The 16812-nt window shown below is 30.8% G+C and overlaps 1 protein-coding gene and 1 long non-coding RNA gene across 2 annotated transcripts; both read right to left on the reverse strand.

Annotated features, from left to right (window-relative positions):
• Positions 1-1293: 1293 nt before the first annotated feature.
• Positions 1294-5446, reverse strand: LOC136070061 (uncharacterized). Its single transcript, XR_010631297.1, has 2 exons — positions 4956-5446; positions 1294-1526 (listed from the first exon to the last, which is right to left on the reverse strand). It is a non-coding gene; the product is annotated as an uncharacterized LOC136070061 (long non-coding RNA).
• A 2982-nt stretch (positions 5447-8428) lies between these two features.
• On the reverse strand, positions 8429-10056 carry LOC112039145 (aspartic proteinase CDR1). The gene has a single exon (XM_024071992.2). The coding sequence runs from the start codon at positions 10016-10018 to the stop codon at positions 8681-8683; it is 1338 nt and encodes a 445-aa protein (XP_023927760.1). The 5' UTR covers positions 10019-10056; the 3' UTR covers positions 8429-8680.
• Positions 10057-16812: the final 6756 nt, after the last annotated feature.

The raw sequence follows: 16812 nt of genomic DNA on the forward strand, positions 1-16812 counted from the left end.
GCTCTAACATGTAATGTAGAGATTTTAGTATGTTTATATATTCTTATCTTGTGGAAAAGAAAGGAAAATAAAGATCTCATATAGTTTGATTTGCCAAAAGGAAAAATTTTACAAGTACCCTTGGGATGTTTTTCTCATGCTTTGGACCCTTTTGGGTTTGGGGCGTGACATTGTGATATTTTAGTCTATTTGATACCTAACCTATACTTTTTTTTTTTTTTTTTGTGGTTGTGTTTCCAGTTAGCTATGGCCTATCCTAGGTAGCAAGTGATTGACAAGTTAAAGTTCACTAAAATTGTAGATAATTTATTTCTTTAATTTTATTTCTTTTTGATTTATAAAATTTTGTGTTTTGGATATTAAGGAGAGAAAAATTGGATTTTTATGATATTTTAATTTATTTATTTTTAAACTTTTGAATAATGGTTTTGTTGGCTTTGGGTTTGTGTCTTAAAAGTGTTTGTATACAGTTTTTCTGTTTGATATGAGGGTGAGAAAATATGGATATATATATATATATATATATCCCTTTTAGGTTTTGAATCATAGTTTTACAGGGGTTTGGTCTAGCAAAACATTTCACTTTTTTTTTTTTTTTTAATTATAAAATTTTGAGACACGTTTTCTATATTTTAGGTATTAAAGGTAACCTTTTTTTTTTCTCCAAATAATATGGATTTATTTTATTTTAGGTCTTGAAAGTAATTGTTTCATTTTTTCTTTGACTTGTCCATTTTTTATATACATTTCTATGCTTTTGATATTAGAGAGAGAAATTTTGGATATTAAGTAAAATTTTCAAATTTCTAACATAGCTTATGTACAAAATTATGTCAATAAATATTATATAGCAAATAATGTTTTTCTGCTTCACCTTTTAAGTTCTTGATTAAGATTTTTTTTTTTTTTTTCATTCTTTCTGGAAACTTTACTTTAGGTTGACAAATCATTGTATTTCTTATAACCCTATTTTGGCTTAATACTTTTTGGTCTTTTGAGTTCCTTATCACATGTATTCTCTCTCCCACTTATAACTTTAGTTTAATTATTGTTTGGGTAAATACTTAGTCATTTTGGAAGTAAGAATTTGAATATATATCAAAACACGATCTTGACTATGTATTTGAATACGCCTATTAATTATTTGAGTAATATCAAGTGTATTTTTGTGATGAATTTAATTATCATAATAATCTCCTTTAAGAGAATGAGAAATTTGAATAATGTATTTGTAGATCCAGATGGAAGTTTCCATACCAAAAAAAAAAAAAAAAAAAAAAAATCCTTAAGTAATACATGAATATTGATAGAAGTTCAAAGCCCTATAAAAGCTCAAATCTCTTAAAATAGTACACCGATATAATAAATTTGAGTGGTTTATTCTATCTAGGCACAAAGTTAAAAGTAACCTCCAAAATTTTATAGCTTATCCAGACTTTCAAATGCTTTAATATGTCTATAAGTCTCTCATCAAGCTCTCTGATCCATTCAACCTTACCCTTTGATATCTCAAAATTAATATATGCCTGTCATTAAACAAATAAATGCATTATTACTACCAGTTTTCTCAAAAGTAACATACTCAACATGCTTTAAAAAAAATGCTAAAGCTTTGTTACAATCTATTCAAATTGTAATATTAGTAACAAAAAAAAGGTCGTTGCATCTACAAAATTTTGATATATGAAGTGAAAAAATAAATCAAACAATAAGACAGCCCCTATATAGGGCACATAAATAAATGAAAGAAGGAATATATTCTATGCATTTTGAGTACTTATTTTTTCATATATAGTGAAATTTGTAAGAGAGATGAGAGTAAGATAAAAGAATTTGTGTTGATGAGAAAATGAGGATCAGAAAACCAAAATACCAAACTATGGTATGTAATCAATCATAGAAACAAATATTGGAGTATAAAATCTAATCTTATTAGAATATAAGTTTAATTCACTTATGCAAAACTGTATGCAAAAAACAAGTCCAAGTTCAATACTATTGCCACCAGCAAATCAGTAAAAATCTCCAATGTAACCTTAATTGTAGGGAAAAGTTTTTGCTTTTATATATAGTATTAGATATTAGATTAGATATGAGATATGAGATATATATATATATATATATCAATCATCATCTAAATCTACAATAACTTCCTTTTGATAAAAAAGCACAAAATAATCAAATGCAGACATGTGCTATATTATTTTTATGTTTTATTTTTTAAGGAATTCCTACCAAACTACATGACACAGTGTAAGAATTAAAGGGAATAAATTTGATGGCATCAGAAAAAGGAAATGAACATGAAATCAAAACCAAAGTTGTTATAGATTAGAAATACTTGATGCTGTAGCGAAGCTGAATTGGAATTGATCATAGCTAATCAATTCTCAAGCAGCATCAAATTCCGTAATGGAAAAATGAAATATCACCTTGCCAGCATGGATATGACAATTTTATAGAACCCAGGGATAATGCCATCTGTCACCATGTAACTAAAGCCTAGTTCACTCACACCACATGGATCCTCTGCTAAAATGTTGATGTTATTCTTAGAATGTTTCTCCCACAGTAATAGCTTACTGGCATCAGGGGCATCTATGTAGTGCGAGAATAATACAAACCCTAAAAGAAAAGCATGCTAATTGCAAACTACATTAGGTCGAAATCCAAGTTCAAAGTTGAGCATATAACTTGCAGCATGGTTAGAACTTAAAAGTAGAGTGGAGAAACATGAAACATACCATCACCACCACACACACGTACACACACACACACACCCCCACCAAAAAAGAAAAAAAAAAGAAAAAGAAAAAAAAAAGTAAATAGTAAATGAAAAACAGAGCCAGCAACTTATAATTAGATCTAAATAACTTTTCCTAAAGATAGGGAAAAAAAATCAACATACTTCTCAGTTTAACATGCACAATATATACACATCTATGATACATATCCTAATTCTTGCAAGACTCAATTTATTCTCATATAACAAAGGAAACAGGCGTAAGAATGTACACGGGCTTGATTTCTGTAATCGGTCATCTAAAATGATTTGCCATCTTCTTCCATACTAATTAAATTGTACACAGTCACTGATATTAATTTTTAGAATTATTAATTACATATGCACTGAATTAAGAAGCCTAGCATTGAAAAGAAAAAGAATAAAAACATAAACATTTACAATTGCTAAAGAAATAGAAAGGTCAAACAGAATTGAATATTGCAGAGAGCAAGTCCCAAGTAATTGGAATTAATATATATATATATATATAAAATTCAAATTTGATTTTAAAAAAAGCACCTTCTCATACAACCTTAAACAAAAGAAACAAAAATATAGTGAAAAAGTTAATAAGGTTTATAGTACCATGGACCAAAGTCAAGGAAATAAAAGCTGTGTGCAAAACTGCATATAACTTCTTCTTCTTCTTCTTTTAGAATTTTTTTTATTTTTTATATGTTTTTTTACACTTTCCCTCCATCCTTTCAATAGTCACTGCAACTGCCATACGATCTGCTGCTCTGCTGCTTTTACAAACCTCTTCTCTTGCAACATTATTTTGTAAAATCTGAAAGTTTAGAGTGTATAGCAATTTATAATGTTTTCTAAGAGAAATTATGGTTTTCTGGTTTTCTTTATTGCAATCTGATGATTCTAGTTTCATAACATAATTAGAGCATTAACATACCATACACAAATGATACATGTTTTTTTAATAATGATGTCCACAAAGAACACAATTGAAGGATGATTCCTTCATGGACCAATCTAATTACGATTCTAATATCATAACATGATTGAGAGCACTAATAGAACATACACTGATATATATATATATATATATATTGCAGGGATATCCAAAGTGACTATAACATGATCCATAACATGAATTGTTGAAACATTTTATTAGTTAATATAAAGACATAATACATAAGCTGAGACATAGGCAGCAAGAACATTTAAAAATCTTATCAAATTAATATGAAATTGAAGTATTCTAAACATAATATACAAAGTTTGAGAAAAATGATTTGGCAATTTTGTTGTTGTTTGAATCTTAAAAATTTCTCCTGTGTTAAAGCCAAAAACAGTTCTAATTATAAGATATCACATTAAAGAATCATGAATGAGAAGAAAAGATACCAAGTGTCAAATTTGAAGATAACTACTATTAAAATAAAAAATAAAAAAACAAAAGAGTCAACAGTGAAGTTGGATAGAGACAATTAAACATCTTAAATTCTTAAGTGACTGAGCAGAGGAGGCATCCAATATAAAATTTCTTCGTAAATTCCCACTGGCTTTTAAAAAGTGACCATTCAGAAACAACAAACCCAAAAAAATAAAATTTAAAATAAAACTTTGGTGTGGTTTTGATTATTAAAGAATTGTGTTTTGAGTGACAGAACAAATCTTCATCTTAATTTGAATGGGAAAGCAAATTCAAAATAAAAGTGACCCAAATGGGCAAAATCGATTCTAGATACTCAAAACCAATTTAAGCCAAGTTAGATACCCTAAACAAAACAACTTCAAACCAAATCCCTCAAACCCAAATCTAACCAATCTGTTTAAACTAATTAAACAAAACTACTCCTAATCAAAAAACCTAGATCATGACAGCATCCCTCAAAGAGATCCACGTTAATGCTTCTAAAATACCTAGATAAGGAAAAAGCCCAATTGCCATTTTTTATTCCTACCCTGTTCATGTGGCTTATATTTTTTTTTAGAGTAATCTATTGCTCTATTTTTAACCAGACACCATAAATAGATACCCACACATCAATTTAACCAAATACCCAAAACAAAACCAAATCTAACTCAAATACCTTAATAAAAAATATAACCCAGAAAGTTAAATTAAAAAAGAATCCAGCGAAATTATTAAAAAAAAAAAAAAAACTGATCATAATTAATGCACAAACTGAAAAGTAAAGAGAAAACTAACCAGTAGAGATATTGAAAGACATTCTCTGATTGCAAACTATATATACATGGGCAATGGAAGTTTTTGATTTTTTTTCCAAATAATCGGGTTGATTGGGATTGAGGCTTTACTTCCACTCGTTTGATGTTTTAAGTGGGGTTTTCCCCTACGGTATATGGGTGGAGGCTGGGCTGATGGAAAGAGAACTCATTGGTTAGGGTTTTTGATTTTAAGAAAGATAGAGAGAACGGCTGAATTTGTCGAAGGAAAAGGAGAATCGGAATGGAAGAGACTGTGTGTCTGCAGTTCTAGTGGTCAAAGTATGGCAAGGGGACTGGCGGAGGCAGGATCGCCTCTCTCTTTTTCTGTTTCTTTCACCGTGTCTTCATTGCCTCTCTCTCTTCCTGTTTCTTTCTCCATGTCCTCATATCCTTTCTCTCGATTTCATCGCCTCTCTATTTCTATTTATGTGTAATCTTTAATTTTAACCGCTTATTTTTTGTTATTTATAATGAGAGGATTTTAAACAGTGTTGTAGCATTACCAAACAATATAATGTATTGCTTTTTAAAGTTATACATGTCTGAATTTTAATTAGGCAGTTATCCTATTTGTCAGCACCTCCATAATTGTATGAATCTACTTTCTCTCAGCTTCTGCTATTATATATATATATATATATATAGATATAGACTATCTCATATATCTCTTTACCCCCATTAAAATACATCATCGAATTTGGACCATTTATTCACAATTATTGGCCTAAACTGATTGGATTTTTAAGTGTTTTGATAGGGAGAACCAAGCAAGCAAGGTGTCTTGTATTATATAAACTTGAGTAGTTAAATATTTTGGTTGTTTAAAATCAAATTTTATGTAAATGAATAATGTTTTTTTTTACATCTCTCGATAATTCTCGATCAATTGAGTTTCGCAAATCTAAAAATATCATATTTGTTTTTCGGCTAATGATGATTTGGTTTTCTAGGGTTTTGTTCTCTAACCTACTAGATGATATAAAATATTTATTTTATTTTCATCATCACACACATAGATGTACATAGAGAATCTGCAAGTTTTTTGTGAAGCTACTATGTTTTTATATTCCTTAAGCTTTTGTAACCAAGTCGCCTTCAATTCTACAAGTGCGTTGTGAAGAACTTTGCATCAATCAACAAACTTCAAGTTGCTAAGAGTTAGTTACAGATTAGAGATTTGTGCAATTGAAGAAGTCTCACAAAATTTGTTAGGGTTTTAGACCCCAGTTGAGTCAAATTCAATCAAATCTCTAGTCAATTAATTAAAATGATTAATTAAACAATTTGACTTGATTTAAATAAACATCACACAATCACAAATCATATGAACACCAAGAATGATGACCGAGGAAAACTTTTGAAACTGTGTTTTCAAATTAAAAAACCTAGGGAGGATTAAACCTAAACAATACTCAAAGCAACATTTCATTAGTAGAATGGAAGTTTGTATAATAAACTTAACCCTAAATCTACTTCTACCTCATGTAGTAATTACTCACGTGACCACATGCAGCTTTGAATCCACAAACTCTTCTACTGTGAAATTGTGCAAACAAACACTCTAATTTGTGAATTTAAGAACTCCACTCAAAGGTTTAGATCATCAATTATAGTTGATTTGATGCAACAACTTTACTTCATAGCCAAATCTGTTGTTTGCACAAGGTCTTCAGCTTTGGCTTCAAAAGGGTTTGGAAAAACTCTAGATTTGTGTACAAAACATTGCGCTCTTGAATATGTAAAAATGTGAAAATTCAGATCCTCTAGGGTTTGTATTTACATATTCTTAAGATCCATCAAAACCTTAGATCCAATGGATGAGAAAGAAAGTGAGAATTCAAATCTGTCCGATTCTTGATCGGTTGAGATGTGCATCTCGATCGGTCGAGATAAGTGAGACTTTTCTACTCTTATCTTTTCCTACTTTCTTGAGTCTTTAATTGTGTAGAACTTTATTTATCTTGTTTTTGAATATTTCTAGACTGAACACTAGACAAAACTATACTCTAAAGGATACAATTTGTTCATGGTTGCCAACCTAAAAATATAGACTTTACAAAATCAAGCCCAAGTGGAGATTAGCTCTACGGTTCAACTGTAGGTTGGTATTTTGAGATAAACTGGGTAGTGGTAAGATTCATTATAGTTGTAACTGCTTGTTTTTTATTAGTAGATTCTTGAGAGTGATGACTTAAAATTCACCCAATAGGGTTTTGTTTTGTGAATATTTTCCCCATTAGTCAACAAATCACTGTATCAAATTTAATTTCCCTCCATTCTAGATTAGATTTGTGATTTGTTGGTGCCTTTACCATGTTTGCATAAAATCTGAATAATTAATAAACTTGGGTAATTGAATTAACTGGGGTCAATCTATAACTCAACAAGTGGCTTCTATTAGATTCCCACAAGGAGTCTTTGTTTGTGCACAAATAATTGCTCCATCAAATTCAAATTATTAAATGACTTCGAATTGACATGGACTTGTTAACATTTTTGTTTTTGTTTTTGTTTTTTTGTTTTTTTTGTTTTTTGTTTTTTTTTTTTGGGCAAGAATTTACATCTAATTGAATATAACTAAAACATTACATGGCTTTGGTCTAATTCTCATATACAATCTAAGAGAAAACTACATGACTTTGGTCGTAGTTACGTCCTTAAAAGATGAAAATTATATATGGATAAAATTTAATAAACAGTTGATCTAAGCTTAGAGATTAAGTTATAAGGTGTTAAATACCCATTTTACCTAATAAATTGGTCTTCTAAATTATGGTGATCAATGTCATGTCTTTATATTCAAGCAATCAACATGTCATATAGATTAAGAGCACGCTCATAAAGAAGTATGAATTGAATGATTGAAGCATTTGAACATTTTAGAGAGCTTATTACTAAAAACATGTGACTAACATCATAAAAAAATCATAATAATAATAAATAAAAACCTAATTTAACATGGTAATATCCTTGCATTTATTTTTAGAGTGTAAGTAAATGTAATTGATGAGAAGTAAAATCTACATGTGAACATGTTAATGAAACTAAGGGAAACATGTTCTTACTTGTTTTCTTTTATTAGAAGAAACATAGTTCAAAGTAGTCTTACTTTCAAATAAGACTACTGCCTTGAACAGAACTCCCACAAATAAGGTTACAGCCTTTTACAAAACTCTCACAAATAAAACTACTGTTTTGGGCACTCTCTAATATTTTTTTTCACTTACTAGAAAACATTAGGGTGCCTTGAGAACTCTCTGCATTTTTTATCTCTCACTCTTTAACATTTTGTCTCCCACACACAATCACAATGCATTTCTGCTTCCTTTTATAGAGTTCACAGCCAGGTGGAATTACAAGAGTTGACTTTATTCTAATGCCTCTTCAATCCATAAGAGAAAATTCTAGCTAGAATGTAAAACACAATTATTATGGAAAAATAAGAGACACAAATTGTTCAAAAAAAATTAACAGGCACCATTTTGTTTACTATTTCAAACAACATTACATCAGGATCATATCCAACATTTCTTGCATCCATCTCCATACTAGAACTGAAGGCAGCATATATGTATCAATCCCATACCAAAACCGTGGTCTCCAGCAAAAGCCAAGAACACATACATAGGCACATGGAACCAACCCAATGCATGCTTATTTAAATGATAGATGAAATTAAATAAAGATACAGTTTTAATTTCCAGCTTAGAGCTTGGTGCAATCCGTTGGCTTGAAAGATACAGTTTTCTTCACAAGGTCATAGCCTACTAACAAATTGGACTGGGCCAAGTTACCGAAGATGGTAATTTCTTGATTAGCACGGAAAGCCAAGCACAAAAGTTCCTCATTTATTTGAACGAAGGTGGTGTCTGGATTTAACTTCACATCTGCACCGGTGAAATGAGCTGTGATACTTGGAATTTCTATAGATTCTGATGTGGGCTTGTAGCAAAGACTTAGAAACTGACTTGGGTCATCACCGCGCTCTAAATCAATTTCTTCTGCTACTGCTGATTCAAACTCGGAGTAGAATTCTGTTGGCAACGTTGTCACTGTTGTTCCTGAATCAATGATAATATTGCCCTCTAAGTCTCCGGAGCCAGAAGAACCGCTCAACTCTAATCTTTTGCTGCCAACACTCATTGCTTCCAGTGTTAGGAAATAGAAGGTGTCTGGACTGTTGGGGACTAAGGGAGTAGACACGGTTCCAGGACCCGAAACCACAGCATTGCTACCAAAATTCAGTTTGCTTGATTTTTCTACTCTTGAAGTTAATGGCACCAAGCAATAGGAGAATTTGCCACCAATGGAAGAACTCAATTGGGAAACTAGGGAAACCGTGCCGCCACCAAGGCCAACAATGCCGGAACCTTTCGCATCAAAGTGACCATTATTATCATGTCCACACCCTATGATAGTTTCAGGGAGAGACACAGGATGATCGCTTGTAGTTGATCCCAGAGTGAAAGTGTCTACAGCAAGTTCTCCGTTTGAGAATGACTGGTCTCCATAAGAGACGGAATATTGACAACTTCTTCCATCGTTGGAGCATGATGTTTTCCTTAGAGACTCACATTGTGATGAAGTGCAAGAAACGCTTTTGTAGGTTGTGGACATTTTAGGATCAAAAAATGGAGCTGCTTGATTATAGCACTCTGTGCAAGGTTTGCACTGTAGCCATATCAAATCACTACCAGTATCAGCAACGCCTAGTATTGCGACTGGTGGCGTACCAACTGAGTATTTCATGAGGTATTCGCCGCTATTTGAGATTATATCTGTTTGGGCTAAATTGGGAGAGACTGAAGAACTTGGCTTAAAATGATTGACACGGTTAATGGAACGCCGCAAGGCCTTGACTAGGCGCTGCGAATGAGTTTCAGAAGCGTTATAGAAGGGAGAGTCTGGAGAGTCGCGATGGATGAGATCCACGCTAAAGCCTCCATTGAGAGCCTCAATGAGAGTGAAGCAACAAAGCAAGATAACGGAGAACGTAGTTGCCGATGCAGCCAAAGAAAGAAGTGAGTGATGATGAGATGCCATGATTGATTGATTGTTGGAGAGGTGTTGATGAATATGTGTAGGATTAAGTATGTATATATAGTGAGTCAGTGGCTTCTATTAGTTGAGCATTCAAGCGTTGCTTCAGAGCATTCACATTAATAGAATTAAAATTTTTATCTATTTTATTAGATTATTTTATAAAATATTCAATATTAATAGTTTTATTTTAGTAACAACATATTAAAATAATATAAACAATACAATAAAATAATATATTTAACACAATACAATAAGAGTTATGCTAATGGGTGCTCTTAGAACAATGATTAACATTCTATTTTAAAAAAATTTTGACACCACTTTTATAAAAAATGAAAAAAGCTGTCAAAATATTAATTATTTTTTTGTTTCTTTTTTTATAAAAACTTTTTTTAAATAAATCATTAATTATTACTTTAAGAACATTCGTTAGTATTTTGTATAAAATAAAACATATTAAGGATAGAAAAAAAAAAAAGATAAAGTATAATAAAAAGTTGATAACAACAAGTGTTGGGAGGTATAAAATAGCTGTTCAGCACTTTTATCTCCTTCCGTGTGAATGCTCATGCTCTAATATTAGCTTTTTATCTCCTTCAGTGTGAATGCTCTAATATTAGCCAAATGATTGAGCCGCCACTTCTCTCAACACGCAGCCCTCAATCGTACACGCCAATCACTTGTGTCACAACAAAGGAAACGCAATCAATCACTAATACCATCCTAATTTCTTTCAGGAAAGCAAAAGCAATCTCCCGACTTCCAGACAAGATAGCTTTTGGCAGTGATCAATTAAAATTTAGATTCCCACAAGGAGTCTTAAAATTTAGATTCCCACAAGGAGTATTTGTTTATGCACGACGAAATTTGCTTCGTAGAGTGTAAAACCAATAAAGTTTAGAGGAAACTTTTAAGTTTGAAAATCTAACATTATATATTTTGAATGTTATTAGTGTATGTATCAAATTTTATTCAAATCAGATATTATTTACTATTTAATTAATAAATTTATTTTTATACATAATTTTAAATTTTAAATATTTAAAATTTAAACATGTGATAGATAATATAGTTATTAATTTTTATTATAAAAAAATAATAAAAATATACATTAAAAATATATAAAAAGTTTAAACGGTTATCTAAACATACTGAGAAAAAAAAAAAAAGTATAATAAAAACTTGATAACAACAAGTGTTGGGGGTATAAAATAGCTGTTCGGCACTTCTATCTCCTTCCGTGTGAATGCTCATCCTCTAATATTAGCTTTTTATCTCTTTCAGTGTGAATGCTCTAATATTAGCCAAATGATTGGGCCGCCACTTCTCTCAACACGCAGCCCTCAATCGTACACGCCAATCACTTGTGTCACAACAAAGGAAACGCAATCAATCACTAATACCATCCTAGTTTCTTTCAGGAAAGCAAAAGCAATCTCCCGACTTCCAGACAAGATAGCTTTTGGCAGTGACCAATTAAAATTTAGATTCCCACAAGGAGTCCTTGTTTATGCACGGCGAAATTTGCTTCGTAGTGTAAAACCAATAAAGTTTGGAGGAAAACTCTTTTAAGTTTGAAAATCTAACATTATATATTTTGAATGTTATTAGTGTATATATCAAATTTCATTCAAATTAGGTATTATTTAGTATTTGATCAATAAACTTATTTTTATGCATAAATTTAGATCTTAAATATTTAAAATTCAAATATGTGATAGATAACATAATTATTGATTTCTATTTTTCTTGAAATTTTGAAGGCATAAAAGATATAATAAAAATATACACTAAAAATATCCCCTAAAAAATATATATATAAAGTTTAAACGATTATCTTTCAAATAAAGTTGTGATGTGCTGATTACCATAAATAAACTTCTATGAGGAGAAGAGGAAATTGGCGGCAAGTGAACAGACTATAGAGTCTCTCAGTGTCACCGGTTTACACTTAAACAAGATTGGTGACTGTAGAAGTTATACACCTCAAAAAAGGGTTAGACCCAGTAATAGATATTCACACTTAACTAGTTCATCACTAGCGTCTTGGTCTCAAATAATTGACTTCTTGTTCCTATGCACAAGTTTACGCCTTATTTTGATCTCAGATATCTCTTTGGGCCATTCAAATACATCATTCAATTTGAGCCACTCATTGACAATTACTGGCCTAAAGTAATTGGATTTTTAAAGTGTCTTGATATGGAGAACCAAGCAAGCAAGCTCTTCTATACTTATATAAATTTGATATGTGATATTAATTTTTATTTGTTTTTTGTTTCTTTTCCTCATGTTGTGCCAAATCTGATGAAAAGTTAAATATTATGGTAGTTAAAGATCAAATTTTTATGGAAATGAATAATTTGGTTATATTAGAAATTTTTCTGCTATAATTTATTTAAATCTAGACTAGAGGATGAAAATCAATTGTAGACTTACAAAATATAATTTGATACTCAAAGACTGAAAAAGATAATAGTTAATTAGAATGGTGATACTTTCACGAAGTTCAGTCTTTAACATGAACTAATTGATTTACAAATTGTTGTTGACTTAAACTAGTAAGTAATTTCGTGATTATAAAGGATGATTCTTCTTTTACATATAATTTGAAATAGTTTATTTTGAGATTGTAGACTGACTTGAATTTTTTTATTAGCCTATAAACTGATTAAATATTTCATTTACTTTGATATACAATAAATTGTGTGTGTATTGTGCATTTTCATGCTTGCTTTGTACTTGCAAGTTACAATTATTCCATGGTTTAAATTTTTTTTTTCCCTTACTTGCTTTGTCTAATTTTGTTTGTTGTTAACTCTTTTTTTTTTATTATTTATTTATAATCTGCAATCTCCATTCATCAAAGAGATTAGGGAATGATCTTCCTCACACACTGTGTCTAACTAGGACTCTCGGAAGGTTGTCCTTATTGCAACAAAAAAGACTCTAGAATTGAGTGAATGCTTTGCTTATTAAAATTTTGTTTATTTTTGATTTCTTGCATTTCTTGATTGGAATTACAATTCCATTTATTTATAATGTATAAGTTTTGTGCTCCACATTCCCAAGCTTATAAAGTGTTGGGTGGTACTTATTGAAAACCGTCACTATTTTCCCTTTAAAAACTAAAAATCCGCTCATTTCGTGGGTAAGCTACTTGCAAAGTTACTTGCAAAATGAACTCTGAAGCACAGGACAAGTTTTGTGAGAAGCTTTTTCTCGCGAAAGAGTCACGAGAAAGTCACGAAACTCTCTGTGTAAAATTGTGGAAAAACTAAAAAAGGCTTCCTCATTTTCGCAGGTAGGTTCTTACTCGCAACTTATTCGCAAAAATGGCTCTTAAGGAGTTTTTCAACAAAAACAAAATGAACTGTTTGGAAAAAGTTTTAACATAAATAAGGTACATAAAAACACTTCCAAAACATATAAAATGCTCAAAAATCTTTTTGAGTTTGAATTCAAGCAATTGAGTATACACATATTACATTTAAACACATACAATCACACAAATGAAATAAGCATTCATTGAACATTAGACTTATGTATTGTATGTGTGAATCAAGTCTAAACTAGTTCATAGTTTAGTATGAAACTTCAATGATCAATTCAATCAAGTCATACAAAATTGGTACGAAAACAAGTGACCTATCTCATTTGTAGAAATGAACATATACGACCCCCACGAAAGTGTTTACATTTGATTGAAAGTTTTTCATTTGGATTCCATTTTTCATACTTTGATTAAATACAACTCAAATTTTTGAGAAATGATGTCAATAATTTTTTGATATTTTTGACAAATACACCTTTGGTTTTGGCACCATACATTTTAATATATATTTGCTCCACCTTCCTAGCCAAACTAGTTTTCGAAGCAAGGCTTTTTTTTAGCTCTTTTCACCTTTTAGAGATAGACATTTGTAGAGCTCTTTGAAAAAGAAAAAAAATGTGAAAAGATATATAGGCACAAGTTAACGCATGTATCAAGATCAAGCAAGACTATTAACCAATTATTTATGATAAGCTTGAAGACCTATTTACAATAATAAAACATAAATTTCTAGATGTCGCTCACACTTAAAAAAATGTGCATATATAATAAGCTAAACTTGTAAATGCACTATGCCATTAGTACAAAGGTAATATGCCAAACTCAACATGTGATAAACACAACATAAGTGATCAAAATTTTGAGATATTTTACTTTTTATGGGTTTTTGAATTTTTCAACACACTAAAAAACAAAGCAATAAAGTAAGATCAACAAAAACAAAAACAATGTAACCAAACAAAGACCTATAAAAGAAACATGCTTAAAACGGAAGCAATGACACAAGACCTGGTAGGAGTAACACCAGCCACATAGCCATGAAATCGTTCACGGCACTCAAGTCCAAACACCTCCACAAACATTTGGCCTTAAAATACTTGCAATGCCCCCTCATTCACTCATCTAAAAATAAAAGTAACTGTATAACTTGAAATAAAACCACATAAAAATATACTAGCTTTATTAATATAATTAGAAGATTTTTATACCGATGCATCTTGTGTTGGTTCATTTACTGCTTGCCCATTAGCTTGCAAATGGGTAATGTCAAATAGTCGATTCTACTAGACGTTATGACCTATGTTCCCTTTCTAACATTTGACAAAACAAATAGAAAGCATATAGAAACTAAGTATTTTAACTAGGAGCAGATAGAAAGCACCCTTGGACACAAATAAATAAAAGGCTTCAAACTCTAATATTGATCTACAAAGACTAATAAATATAAGCAGTAGAACTAAAAGAGAAAATAATGTGTAAAGATACTAGGTATAAATATGATTTAACCTTTATCTTTTTCTGATTGAGTATGAATTACACAACTTCTGTAAGCAGAAAGTGAAGAAATCTTTATGTTGGTACTCTTCCATCATAAACTTAACTCTTTTTATTATGATGATTAATTTATACATATACTCAAAATTTGTGCTTTTGTTTTCTATGAAATTCTTTGTTAAAAAAGATTATATTTTGCCAACTCCTCTCATTTTAGGTACTGTAAACCCAGCATAGATGCAGAGCAGGGCAAGGTGACAGTTTCAGGAACTGTTAGACCCAGCAGTTTTCATCAAGAAGCTTATAAAATCAGGAAAACATGCAGAACTGACAAAATCTTTTGTCTGTTGGTGTACAATTTTGTAGACTTTTCTGGTATATCATTTTGATTGTCTATTGTATCTTGCACTAAAGACTATTTCTGGTATAAATTGTGGTCTGGTCATCAAAGATGTGCACTGTATAAGCGTCTCTCTACCTCTCAAGTAGTAGTGTGCATGAACAGTTCCAGTTTCCCAGCAATTAGAATATTAGAATTATTGAAGTTTACATATTTATGTAAACAGCTATAACTGTCATTATTTTTTTTTTTTTTTTTTCCCGGTATTTACAATACAGCTCTTACTATCAAGCATATTATGATATTATGGTCACAAACAGTGAGTACTTACAAACTATATACCTCTGTAACATTAAAAAATTTCTCTCAACTCTTCTCTCTCACGCCTAGCTTTCTCTTTTAAGGTAAACTCTGTTTCTTTATGTTTCATGGGTTCTTTTGAGTTGGATCAATAACTATTGTTCTTATTAATTGTGATTTATGGGCAATTTCATATTAATTGTGATTTTATGGGGGTAATACATGTTATTTTGTGAGTGGGTGCTTGAGTGAGTCTAGATTGTGAACTTGCATAAATTTGTATCTCAATGGTGATTGTAGCTATATATGGATTTGTGTTTCTTGTTTATTTTCTCTAAACACTTCCAATCCTATTTAGTTCATGATATATGGATGAACTATGGATGAACTATAGTTCGTGTGCTTTATAGTCAGCTCATCCCTTGTTATCTAATATGAACAACAATATTTATCTGAAAGCTTGCTTGTCTCTGCCTTTCAGTGTTAGGGAGATGAAATGATCTAGGCTTTGTTTTCTACCAGGTCCTGGACTGCCTTTGTTTCCTTTTCTTTTTGGGAAAAATATTTATGAGATTGTATTGTCATAAGCTGTCATGAGTTCCACACTTTTGGGAAAATATTTATGAGAATATTAAGAAATTGTATTGTCATAACTTATTTATGATTTTGTAGCTGAATGGGTTTCTAACTTGAGGGTTTTCTTAACTAAAATTTTAAAGTTTCAAAGAGTTGCTCAAAATGGTTTGTCCTGTTATTAGGTTGTTACTCTCGCCCTACAGCTTCTAAGAGACCATTTTCATATAAAGGTTGAATAATTTTAAATTGCTTAACATAAATGATATAAAGTTATGGCTGCTTATTTATCAATTTTATCAACCATACTATTCAATAATACCTGTGCATAATTAACTAATTTTTCTTATTAAAAAAATGGTGTGCCAGCCGAAGGCTAGTATCGGTGTAAGCAAATAATTGTTGCGTAGAATATCAAGAATATGTAACTGCTAGTTAATTATCGATTGGCTGCATTGTATTCTGTTTTAAGTTAAGAGTCTTAATTGCCTTGCATTAATTTAAAAACATGCAACTTAGAGGTCTTTCGAATGATTACATTGTTTCTTGATTACATATAGAGGGTGCTTGAGATAGAAGCGAAAGAGTTCCAACACCGGCAGCTTTGGGCAGATAATTATTAGATAGAGATAAGATTGTTGTTATTTTTATTTATTTTTTGGAAGCTCCAATGTTAAGAGGACAAAGCCAAGTTTTAAGTTTTAACTTTGCTGCGTGTCTTGTATTTGTTCTTCTATTCAATTAACAACTTAA

The sequence above is a fragment of the Quercus suber genome, unplaced genomic scaffold (assembly GCF_002906115.3).
Source record: "Quercus suber isolate HL8 unplaced genomic scaffold, Cork oak 2.0 scaffold_207, whole genome shotgun sequence".
Taxonomy (NCBI): Eukaryota; Viridiplantae; Streptophyta; class Magnoliopsida; order Fagales; family Fagaceae; genus Quercus; species Quercus suber.

What these genes read in the sequence shown, in the direction of transcription:
- LOC112039145 (XM_024071992.2), bottom strand. Translation starts at nt 10,018, where the DNA reads ATGGCATCTCATCATCACTCACTTCTTTCTTTGGCTGCATCGGCAACT.